This window comes from Molossus molossus, unplaced genomic scaffold (genome assembly GCF_014108415.1).
Source record: "Molossus molossus isolate mMolMol1 unplaced genomic scaffold, mMolMol1.p scaffold_m16_p_18, whole genome shotgun sequence".
NCBI classification, from domain to species: domain Eukaryota; kingdom Metazoa; phylum Chordata; class Mammalia; order Chiroptera; family Molossidae; genus Molossus; species Molossus molossus.
In genome coordinates this window covers 35,007,568-35,020,329 of record NW_023425353.1, presented here as the reverse complement: position 1 = coordinate 35,020,329, position 12,762 = coordinate 35,007,568, and the positions used below count along the sequence as shown (strand labels likewise).

At 46.6% G+C, this 12,762-nt stretch overlaps 1 protein-coding gene across 1 annotated transcript in view; it reads left to right on the top strand.

The window, feature by feature from the left end:
* The window catches only part of EPHB1 (EPH receptor B1), a 413,891-nt gene extending 404,360 nt beyond the window's left edge, over positions 1–9,531 (top strand). Inside the window, exons 14-16 of the mRNA XM_036266458.1 lie at positions 2,615–2,808; positions 4,576–4,731; positions 8,079–9,531. Of these exons, the coding sequence (XP_036122351.1) occupies positions 2,615–2,808; positions 4,576–4,731; positions 8,079–8,187 (459 nt within the window). The 3' untranslated portion in view covers positions 8,188–9,531. The remainder of the gene's footprint in view (positions 1–2,614; positions 2,809–4,575; positions 4,732–8,078) is intronic.
* Positions 9,532–12,762: the final 3,231 nt, after the last annotated feature.

Here is a 12,762-nt window from a genome sequence, read left to right as displayed (position 1 = left end):
AGGTCATAAAAAATGGGACAAGGATTTGCACCCAGGCCTCCAAGGTCTGTGCCCCTAATCGTAGTGCCCTCCCCTCACTAACACAGCACAGTGCCTGCCCCTCACCCACACTCTCCGGGTAGACCTGCCGTGGGTCTTTGACGCCCTCTTAAAAAGAAAGTAAACACAACAGAGGACATATAAAAGCAAATGCCAAGACAGTCCTCCAAACACTCCAGTGAGGTAGCCTGCAGAGGAGACTTGGGGAAACAGCTCAGTTGCATTCAGTCTGAAGCATGGGGCCCCCAGTCTCTGGAGGCTCTGCCAGGGGTGCTTGGTCAGCGGCTCACATCCTGGCGCTGTGCCCCTGCACGAGGGTCCAGATGCCAGTGCTCCTTCCTCTTAAAGGCAGATGGGAGAGTAATCCTGTCAGTGGGGGAAAATCAGGATTTGGGGCTCTGACATCAAATGATTTGAGCAGAGATGCCAGCAGTTTAGGGGAACATGAGCTGCCCTGAACTGGACTTTGGGGGCCCCTATCTCTGTGAGAAGTTGAATTTGGGCATTATCCCCTCCTGCTGGCCCCACCTAACTTGTCCTAAGCAACCCAGAAAGAGCTTGTGGGGCCGTTCAGTGGGTAATGCCACTGTCTCCACAGTGAGTAGGGACTCTGTGTCAGGGTCCCTCAGTCTGACTGCCTGGAAGGAGCTGGAGAAGGGCGCTGGCTTACGAGCCAGGCTGGTAGGTCATCCTCATGGACTGCTTGGTTTGGCCCAACCCCCCCGTTTCCTGTTGTAGGGACCCAGGCTGAGATACACTGGCATCCCCACAGAGGCTAGGAACAGTGGGCTCTGGGGCATCCAGAACTCAAAACCAGACAGCTCTGGGACTCATTCCAGTTCTTTCATTTACTAGCTGTGTGCTCCCAGGAAGGTCACTCTACTGTTCCATTTCCACCTGGGGGAAATGGCTAAAATGCCTTCCACGAAGACAACAGGTAATTCTATTGATAAGCGTTTGGGGAAGAGAAACATTTGTTGGTGGTGCAACATAATATTTAAAAGTGAGTGTTCCCATTAAAAAAAAAAAAAGTAAATGTTTCCAGTCACTGATTTTTATGTAGTGAGAATATCGGTATGGTTTGTGTGCTTGTTTGTTTTTCTGCCATATTGAAGAGAAGGAATAATGCACCTTGATTATGTCTAATGACTTCACGTTATCATATTATCTTATGTCCAATACATGGTGCATAGAATTTCTAAAACTATAAACTGATTGACACTATTCACTTTCTAACCAGTTCACAGAGTGGAAGAAATAAAACCCACACGTATAACCAGGCAAAATAAATCTGACATTTTTTTAAAGTAGAGGCGAAAAACACCTGAAAAATCCCTGAACTCCAAATTGCTTCCTTTTTTGTTTAAGGTATTTTAACTGTTTATTTTAATATAAAATCAATGCATAATAATTACAGAAAATAAACTTTCAGACAAGGAAAAAGAAAAGCGTAAAGAGCATCCCTGTTGTTACCTGCCCAGAAGCAACGCCATTAACTCCGTGGTATATATCTTTCCAAGGTCTTTTTTATGCGTGTGTATAATTATGGGTTTTGTTTTGCTTTGATTTTTGGTTTATACAAAAGCAAGATTATGACATACCTGCAGTCATGCAGCCTGATCTTTTGCCTAATATTACACTGTGAGTATATTTCCATTTCAATAGGCAACGTCACTTTAAGTCCTGTATTGAATTCCAGACTTCCCATTGTGTTGTGAGCATACCATAATTAATCCATATGTTTAGCACTGGGTCATTTACATTTTTTCTCTATTACAAAAAGCATGGAGTGGGCATAATTGTTTAAATAAATTGGAAATTAAAACGTAAAGGGTGAAAAACGATCTGAAAAACGGACAAAAGTACTTGAAGATCCCGAAAGCTTTAAAAAATTATCCCCTGGAGTCTGCAAAATTTACCGAAACCGGCGATATTTATTGTAGATCACCTTCCTATTTTGACCATTTTCATTGTACCAAATCAGTTTGTTTAACCAAAGGATCCTCAACCTGATTCCTGTTGCTGCCTCTTGAAGATTAAGGCAAATAATGCCTAAGAAGCATCAGAAAGTCCCTGGCATGGAGTAGGCACTCCATCAAGTGCTAAGTCCTCCCCTCCACTTCCATTAGCAGTAAAAGGAAGATGCCACCACCAGCTTTGGTGGGTGTCCTTTATAGAGTGGGTTTACGGGGTTTCCCGTGTGCCATTGTTTCATCTGCCCTGGCCCCACCAGCTGCCGGTAAGGCAGAATCAGGTCAATGTTCCCTTAAAGAGAGAAGAAGCTCAAGCCATTCACCAGCTCATTCTTCAGTGAACAATTACAGAGCTCTTATGTGCATCTGGCCCACAATGGTATTGGGGGTACAAAGGACAGTACGATGTGGTCCCGGCTTTCTTGGAATCCACAGTCTAGGAAGAAAAGCCAAGAACATGTAACATCCCATTATGGTGGGAGGTACATGAACACAGTGTGAGGGCACCTGGGTCAGGGAGGCTCCATCCTTGGGGGTTAATTTGTGAATGACTGGCTGATGGCTCATCAGCCAATCACACCTGTTCCCGTGTGTCACTGCAGGTCATCAATGCCATTGAGCAGGACTACCGGCTGCCCCCACCCATGGACTGCCCAGCTGCTCTACACCAGCTCATGCTGGACTGTTGGCAGAAGGACCGTAACAGCCGGCCCCGCTTTGCTGAGATTGTCAACACCTTGGACAAGATGATCCGGAACCCGGCAAGTCTCAAGACTGTGGCAACCATCACCGCTGTGTGAGTCTAGTGGGTCCTAGGTGTGGGTGGTCTCATAGGCAGGGGCAAGGCCAATAGCAAGACTGCTAGCCTTTGGTCCATGGAGAGCAAGGGTAAGGTGACTGAGCTTATCCACTAATGGAAGAAGTCCCAAGACTCTTCTTTTTCTCTTGGTTCTCTCTAAAATATTCCCTGCCTCCAGCAAGGGCTGTAGACAGATGTTAAGAAACCCGTCTGGGTCTCTACCTCCCACTGGTTTCAGATGGGCTGGGCATTGGGCTCTGTGATAGTTGAGCGTATCTGATCTGATCAGTATGAGGCCCCACTTCTAGGTGATCCTGTTTCCAGTAGGCACCCTTTCTATTAACCACACCAGTCTGCTAGGCAGGTGGATCTTCCGACTTGGAAACTTGGCCAACTATTAACCCATAAAGGTCCTGATTGCTGCAGGACAAAGAAACACAAAGCAATTGAATTTGTTACAAGCAAATGAACAGAACAACTGTAAACTACTGTCAGCAACTATCAGTTGTACGTTTGCAGTGTTAACTCATTTATTATTCATCCTTTTAACCAAAGTTTATTGGATGCATGTGTGCTAAGCACTGTGCCCATGGCTGGCACTATAACACAAACACGATAGACATGGTCCTTGCCCTCGTGGAGCTTTGGATCATTTAGGAACAGCAAACATTTGTCAGATGATCACCTAGAAATAGCCACTGTGGCAGGGAGGTGCATGATGTCTGGAGAGCACATCCCTCTCTCTGTTGTCACGGAGGCATCCCTGATGAGCACTGCAGAGAGAGTGCATTAACAGAACGAAAGGAAGGTGGGAGTAGGAGAGCAAGGCTTCCAAGCCAAGGGTATAGCATGTACAGAGGCCTGAGGGTGGGAAGGACAGAACCAACGTGTTGGGAGAGCAGTTTGTGAGGAGACTGGGTGGTGGCTGAGGTTGGCAAGGTGGACAAGGGCCAGGTGCTCAGAGCCTTTAGGCCCTGCTAAGAATCCTGGGCTTGATTTTCAGAGCAATAAGCACCCATTGATAAGCTTGACCTGAATCAGGGTCAGGTGAGGGTTACTGACATGATTGCATTTGCATTTGTAGAAGTGTATCAGGCAACAGTGTGGCACTTGGGTTGAAGGGAACAGCATACGTGAAGGCAGGTAGGAGAGCATTGCAGTAATCATGATAGAGAAGAGAGAGCCCTAAATCAGGCGAATGGTGTAGAAAGTGAATGAGCTTGAGCAATTTTGAAGGTCAAATCTTCATGACCTGATGAAGGATTGAGCATGGGTGTGGAGGGTGAAGGAGATGTCAAGATGACACCCTGGTTTCGGGGTTGGGTACCTTGGTGTCTGCTTTGAGAATGTGCTGGAGATCAGTGGTGAGCTGTTCGTTCCATTTATTCAATTAGCTGAGGATAGAACCAGGAAAAAAAATGTTACCAATAGATTTAGGGAAGTTGCAGTGAACTTTAAATATCTTTAAAAGCTCTTAGATTTCAGTTGACAAGGGAGTCGTGAGCCTTCCCTTCAGACCGCACGCTGGTCCATCAGCCTGTCTGGGCAGTGCCCACAGCAGAGGGTCTGGCCACCTGGCCCTGAGAAACCATGCCAACTGCCAACTCAGGATCCTGTAAGGAAAGGAAGGGTCAGCATAGGGCTCCTCTGTCACCGTCATCCTGCGAGGATGCAGCCTTCCACAATGTCTGCTGTCACCCAGAGCGTGGCTCGCTCTCCACACTGCTGCAGCTGTGTGGTCACCTGCTCCTCTCTGTCTCGCAGGCCTTCCCAGCCCCTGCTAGACCGCTCCATCCCAGACTTCACGGCCTTTACCACCGTGGATGACTGGCTCAGTGCCATCAAAATGGTTCAGTACAGGGACAGCTTCCTCACCGCCGGCTTCACCTCCCTCCAGCTGGTCACCCAGATGACATCAGAGTAAGTGATGTGAATTGTCTCTGTCCAGCCTGTGTGGGGGGGTCACGGCTCCTTCCCTGGTTTCCTGGCCTCAGCCCCAGATCTCTGTCTCTGTGCGGAACCAGGCCTGGTGAGGGAGCGCCTTGGAAAGAAGGAGGAGAGGCTGAGGGTGGGGTGGGGAGGCTGAGAGCGTTCTGAGCCCCAAATGAGAGTGGTTCAGTCATAGCCATATGTCATTTGCCTAATCACCGAGAGTCGCTCCTCCATTTAAGTTTTTTAACTCAGCGCATCAAAGGAGCATCCAGATGGAAAGAACACAGCCAGACAGCACTTTAAACAATGTAGCAGGCAGAGGCATTGCATTGACTCAGCAACAATTTCCCATGTGGGGGAGCTTGTGTTCATACCTACAGAGCACCTGTAAATATGTATACATCCCCAACCTACAAATTATTTACCAGTCTGCAGCCCCCATGGGACTATGGAGGAATACAAAAACTAAAATTATTCAAATAAAATGAGAGCCAGAAAGGGTCTTAAAGATCCATGTAGTCCATCATTTCCCCAAGAACGTTCTGAGTAGCACCTATTCTGGGAAATGTTAATAGGTTCTCCTTGGAAAAAAAGGTCCCCTGGTCAAATAAATTTGGGAAATACTGCACACTTTATCACTCTCTTGGAGATTCATGACACATATTAGCATTGGAAAGGCCATGAGAGATCCTGAAATAAAGAAACCCATTTAAAATGATTAAATACCATGGAGCCATATTGTTGAGAGGCAGTGTTTGTGGAGCTGCAGTGTGAGAAATATTTATTGAGTTCCACCCCTTTCGTTCAGCGGGTTCAGAAAGTAGGTGAAGTTGGTCCCTGAGTGGCAGAGCGGGGCTGCCGCCTGCCTTCCTGACCGCTGGTCCCGTGGCCTCTCCCAGTCCACCCCAGGGCCACGGCAGCGCCCACAGGTGGGGATCACCTGGGAATCTTTAAAAATATTGATGCCTCGTTCCCACACCTGATAGTCTGATTTAGTTGGGATGTGGTGAGACCTGGGCATCGGGATTTTAAAAACTGCCCTATAATGATTCTATAACGCAGCCAAGTGTGGGAACCACTGAACTAAAGTTGGTCTAAAGTCTGAAGTTGGTCAAATTTTGAATGTACACACACATGCACACACGAGCACAAGCCCCGAGGGGACTCACTGACTGCCCTGGCTAAAGCGTGTACTGACAGCACTGGGTTTGGTGGCTGTAACACACTTTCCGTGGAAGAGGATCAGTCAGTCCACAAGCAGCTGACAAACACTTATTGATCATCTGATGTGTGTCCAGCACAGGGGAAGGTATAGGGCTTCCCTCCTTGGGCAGGTCAGTTGCTGAGTCTCGGGGGAAGGGGTGGTTATCCAACCCCAGAAAGTAAGCCCCAGAGGGATGGCTACTTAATACTCTACCTTGGTTTATGACTCCTGCTTTGTACTTTATCTTCCTGGAGTCCAGCTCTACCTCTCTGAGCTTCATTCTTGCCAGAAATGATGGTACCTTCACTTCCTCTAGAGAGATGACTTGCATGTGCATCTAGTCTTGGTTCTACTAAATTTCAGACTTCATTTTTTAAAACCTGAGTTCATTTCCTGGTGATGCCTAAAAAAGACGGCCCTTGACATTATGAATTATTGTCAGACACCAAAAATAAAAAAGAAGTACTTACTAGTGGAAAACCAGCTTCCCCATCTTGCAGAGTTAACATGGATAGCTTAGATGATTGGGGGCTTGGGTGCAGGGACAGAAGTGGGGTTCATGAAGACGAGGCTTCCCTACTGTGGCCTGGCTGAGTGGGACCGTCATCACTTGATCCCCCACAAGCAGAAGGAATCAAGGGGAGTAATTCCCGGAGTCCGAGAACAGCCACATGCAAAAGAACAAGGCAAAGTGAAACTGAAAATGAAAGAATTTAACTCAAAGTAAAAAATGTCCACACACTATTGCAGCAATTTAGTGTATTTCTTGAGAGATAAAAGATGGAAAAGGAACATGAGCCACTAAATAAATAAAATAGATTACAGGACAATTTGCGAATTTAAAATTCAAGTACGCCTCTCGAAAGTATTTGCTAAAAAGGCATGGGCAATTTAATAATCTAACCCAGCTGCAGCCTGTGGGGGGTGACCGCCAGCTGAGAGGAGGGGAGATCAGGAGAGCCACTGCTGTGTGAATGGAGATCCAGCACAGGGTCCTCCTCAAGGGTCTGGTGCACAGTGTACAGTGTTCTGCTGTGCTGGAGACCGGGGCTTTGGGGGGAGCACAATTAGGACCTTAGGAGAGTTTGAGAGCAGCCCTGCAGGGTGGCTGAGAGCCCAGTGGTCTTGAACTTGAACCCTAGCTCCCCAACTGTGTCCTCACTGTGTGATCTAGAGCATGTTACTTAACCTCTCTGAATCCTATTTGCCTTATCTATAAATATGCAGATAATCATAGTGCCCGTCTCATTGGTTTGTGGTGAGAGGTAAGTGGAATAGCACATGAAAGCCCTTGGCCGATATATAGCCTATTTCTTTGCTGATGGGATGCACACAAGAAATAATTGCTGTTAAATTAGTACCATTGAATTTGAATGGCTTGTCAATTTTTACAAAATGCGTCCATAGGTATAAATGAGGGCATATATGACACATGAAAAATACTCAAGCACTGTCATATATTATTATTTTTATTGACTAAGGAAAGAAGTGTGGGTCTCCCCAAAGTCACATATAAGCCATGAATTTGTTCATACTAAGACTCACAGCTCAAAGATGAATCCAAACCAAACCCCTATCCTAAACATAGTCTTTAGATTCTTGCTTGGGCAGATATTTGAAAGTTATTTTGAGATCACCCTTCTTAAAAATTCATGATATTAAAATTCAAACAGAGGCATAAAATGGAAACTCAGGGGAAAACATCAGAAAACCAAGCAAACCCCACATCTTTTCAATCACAGCGGGTGATCACTAATTCAGGCAGAAAGCTGCAGAATAACTGGAGCCCCATACAGCGTGTGCTTGGGGTGTTTTTTTTTTTTTTAAAAAAAGCAGAGGAAAGTTCTAGTTCACCTAGGCTCATGGACACAATGAAGGGGCTGCTCCAAAATCTTCCAGGATTGTCTAAGTTGGAGGGGGCATTGGAGACAAGGCTACTACCTGGAGAAAGTGAGTTTGAGCAAGGAAATATCTAGGTAGGTGTTTGCCAAAGACTCTTAAACTTGGGATCCTTGGATTTTAAACACTTACTTACCCAACTTCTTGGATTTTAAACACATTTATTTGCCATCTATGATAAGTTTTGATGTTAACACTAAAGTGCCTTCTCTTGTGGCTTTTCCCCTCCTAGAGACCTCCTGAGAATAGGGGTCACCTTGGCAGGTCATCAGAAGAAGATCCTGAACAGCATTCATTCCATGAGGGTCCAGATGAGTCAGTCACCAACGGCAATGGCATGAGAACTCTCATTTTCTGGGGGAAGGAGAGGAAGGAAAAGGACCAGACTCAAGGGGGAACCAGAGGTTGAACACTGAGGAATGTTCTGGAGAGATTGGTTTCTCCACTGAGAAATGCATCACATCAGTGAAGAAAAAACTGGACCTGCACCTCATAGTCCACCTTCATTTCTCCGTGACAGAGCATGTTTAAGATGCTGTGGGAAGCCAAATAGATAATAATAAAAGTACTAAGAGGTGATGTTCAACGGAAGTGAAGACACAACAGTAGGCATCGGGGTTTCGAGAATAAACTCCCCTCCCCCTCAGTGGGCTGGCGTCATCAGCCACAGGAAGAAAGGGAAGGGGTGGAAGGAAGAAACAGCAGCGTTCCATTTTCTTCCTGGCCAATGACATTCTTTTTTCTCCTTCTGTACTCCTCCCCAAGAGCCCTCTCCCTTCTCCCACATCCATTTCCCTTTGCTCACGACTCATGTAGGGAGGTTTCTTCAAACAAACCCCAGCTCCTGAGTCTCCAGATGTCGTTCTGTCAGTTGCCAAAGGACTTTGCTGACCACTGCATGGGGGATCCGACCAATTCAATTAATGTCTTCATATTGAAGAAGAGATGTACCTTCAATTGAAAACCTTGTTTTTCTTTTGTTTGCATTTTCTGCAAAAAGGAAAAAGAAACCACAAATTGGACAAAAAAAAAAAAAAGAAAGAAAAGAAGAACCTGTTTCCGTGTGCGGGAGCACACATATGTACGTCTGCGTTATACGATGACTGTGCTTGTTCCTAACAGATGCAAATGAGATCTGGGAAGTCTTGGCCCTGGGACAGTCGAAGGGGCGGGAACGTGTTGTTGGTGGGTTTTCTGGTTGGCCCAGTTGGCCTTTTGGCTCAATGGGGAGAGGGGAGAGGAAGAAAAATAAAATGAAATGGGGGAAAACTCTCCAGAGCTTGCGAATTCAGACAGGAAACAGGTGAGTGGTTTGAATTGGATGCAGTGTGGGCCATTCTAGAATGATACTGACTGATTCATTATTCTTGGTAACATCTGAAGAGGAGGAGAAGGAAAGGGTTTCTGGAGAATGTTCTTCCACATCCCGGAATCTGCAGTTCAAGAGGTGGCAAGGGAGAATTCTTACCTTATCCGTGGACCGGCTTTCGCCGCGTGGTGTCTGAGGAATGTTTCAAGTGTGTCTGTGTCTCTCCGCATTCCTTGTTGTGCCTCATTGTTCGATTCACTTTTGTAAATTCCACCTAACATTTAAGTACTTTTAATTTCTCCTTTTACCTTAATCTCCTTGCTAATTTTATCTGTCTAATTAAAATGAGCAGAAGCATGTCTGGGTTTACATAGAATCGTGTCCGAGTGTGTGTTCCTGGACCCCATTGAGTCTGTGTCCAAGTTATGGGAGAATCCTTCTTCCCCCTAATGGGAGGGAGGGTACACATCCCGACCCGGTGACTCCTGGGAAGCAGAATCTATTAGAATCACTCACACTGATATGACCCAAAGGAAGAACCAAATGAATACGAGGCTCTGGAGTCACAAACATGCGACTTTAAGAAGTCACTGGCATATAAACGTAAACAATCACCAATAATACATGATCAGCACTGATTTCAGTTCACACACTGCATTTGAGAAGTTAACATCCAGGCCAATTTAGTAAGAGCCACTAAAGGCTACTGTGGTGTTTGTGGGTAGAGACATGCATTCGGAGGGAGGGTTGTGAGGCAATAAGAGGAGCTACGGTTCTCACGTAGCTTATTTAATACATACTTAACTTTGTACTTGGGGAGGTTCTTACCTTCTAAAACCCCTTCCAAGAGGCTCATAGGCCTAGGGGCACCGCTCCAAAGCAGGGGAGCCCCTTCTTAAAGCATCACCTTTGTGCTTAAGCCCTGGGGGACAGGAGGAGATGGTCAGAACTGTCTCAGGAGATTCACCTATAGTTTCAGGGGGGCCCAATCCAGCCACATAGAGGGTAGAAAAGAAAATGTTCCCTAACTAATAGCTTTCCAATTCTATGTACAGTTTGCTAATTACCCCCCAAAGACCTCAATCCGTGAAGTGTCTTACAAGCCTAGGCAATTCAGCTAATCTACTCTCAATTTTCCACAGGAATGAATTTTAATTTGTCACCAAATTTCTCAGGCAGCATCCTTAACCCGAAATTCTCACTGCATCTCCACCAATGCCAGCCCACCTTCTGGTGGCAGACAAAGCAAGGTCAAAGTGAAGGTTGTGCCACACCCTTTGGTTTGGTTTTACCATAAGACCCCACAGAGGAGAGAAAGGCAGGGGGTGGGGAGAGAGAGTGAAAGCTCAAAGTGCTCATGTGGAAAGCATGAGGCTCAGCACAGCCAAGGCCGGGGCCTCCAAGCATAGTTCTCAGTGGGAGGGGTAAGAGAAACCTCTTGACATGCCGCCCCCCCCCCCAAGATGCCAGCACAGCTTCACATGTGAGGCTTCCTCACGTCCATACCCCAAAATATGGCGTGTCTCTCATGAATGAGACATCAGCCGTCCCTCTGTAGCATGAAGCCAGTCATTAACCTCTCTGAGCCTCAGTTTTCTCATGTGGATGATCAGATAGTAGTAACTGCCTTTGATGCACACTATCTAACATTCCTGAGCAGTTCTCTATGCAGGCATGTTCTGAGTACTTTGCACGTGTTAACGCTTCCTCACAATTATCTTGTGAAGTCCTAGTGGATACTGTATTGCCCCTAGTTTTCAGATGAGAAGACGGAGAGACAGAGACCTTGCCTAGATCACACAGTGGCAGAGTCAGGTTTTGACTCAGATAATCTGTCTTCTTGTTTTTAACCACTATCCCAATGGGTCTCACACTTGAACATGCATTAGTATCACCTGGAGGGTGTGTTAAAACACAGAGCATGGGGCCCCACCTTCAGGTTTTCTGACTCAGCAGACCTGGAGTGGAAACTAAGAATCTACACTTCTTACAAGTTGACAGGTGGTTCTGATGCTGCTGGTCCAGAGACCACACTTTGAGAACCACTGTAGGACACTACCCTGGTTTCCTGGAATGGATGGTAATAGATGTAAAGCCCTGGACTCAGGGAATGAGTCATTGGGGTTCTTGAGCTAACCAGGAAGAGGGGAATGAACCCTCACGCCTGTGGGCATGAAGTGATGGGAGAGGGTGGTCTCCTGCACAGAAGCATCCGTCCTCACCGGCCTTTAGTGCCAGGAGACTTTTCTCACACCTTCCAAACTGCTCCCTGAGGAGAATACTCACTGGCAGTGAGACTCCAATCCTCTGAGTTTCAGTTAGACCTGCTACCTTATCATCTGGCAGAGAATTAATTCTAATCCAGATCCTTTCTTAAACATGTACTTTGCACAGTGGTCAGTGGTCTGTGGCCCTGTGAGCCAGGCTAAACAGATGGAACCTACCACCCTGCTGTGCAGCCCAAGGTGTGGCTCTCAGAGAGGAGGACTCTGCCAGGCGCACCTGCAGCCACCAAGATTCAGGTGGGTGGGTACTGCACAGGAGACATTGGGAGATGTTTAATTAATGTTCCTGGGTCAAAGGTTAGAGGAATGGAGGCCACCTGTGGGAAAGCCTTGGAGATTATGACCCACCTCTGAGTGCCCTCCCCCACTCTAATACTCAAAGATAGAAATGGAAGGTAGAGAGTAGATATTATCTACCGAGCACGTGTTTATTGTGTCATCGGGAGATCCCTGGAGCTCACAAACATCAGACAGGCACATATGATCCTAAAATCATACGTCTCCTCTACCTGCCATCTCCCTCTAACTTCTCCCCAAAGTTAAGTGTATAGCTAGGTCACTGGACTTTCGCTAGGTCCCCGGGATCATTGAAATCAAGTGAGGACTAGAAGTTACCCTTGACCAGCATTTGTGAAGAGAATAGAAACCAGGGAGGACTGAGGAATAGAAGCCTAGGAATATTGAGAGGCAGGAAGAATGAGACCGGGCAGGAGGGTAACTCTCTACATGGTATTAGTTGAAAATGAGATTCTAACATCTTCATTTTGTTCTAAGAAGGTCTTGGAGGACTAGCCCAGAAACCTCATTATCATTTCAGAAATAATGGCTCTGGCACCAACTGACGAAGGGCATGATTAGGTCCCTGGCAAGTGAGACAAGGGAGAAGAACGGCCTGATGGAGTGCCAGCAGCCAAGAGGTGTCATGCAGTGTCCTCTGTCACCAGGAAGAAAGAGCAAAGGGCACTCAACATGCGTGTCAGAGAGAGCTCAGCTTTCTTTTGGGATGACCTGCATTTCATATAGAAGTAACGGGTCATTTTCAAAAGTAGCCAGAGGTGGGGTTTTTTTACATTTTTTTTCTTTATTAATTTTTAAAGACAGAGGAAGGGAGAGGGAGGAGAGAAACATCAATGAAAGAGAACATGGATTGGATGCCTCCTGCACTCCCCACGCTGGGGATCAGGCCCACAACCCAGGCATGTGCCCTGACCAGGAATCAAACCAGCGACCTCTCAATGCATGGGTTGATGCTCAGCCATTGAGCCACACTGGCCAGGCTGCCAGAGGTTTTGTGTTGTCTAAGCTATCAATGGGGCTGGGGT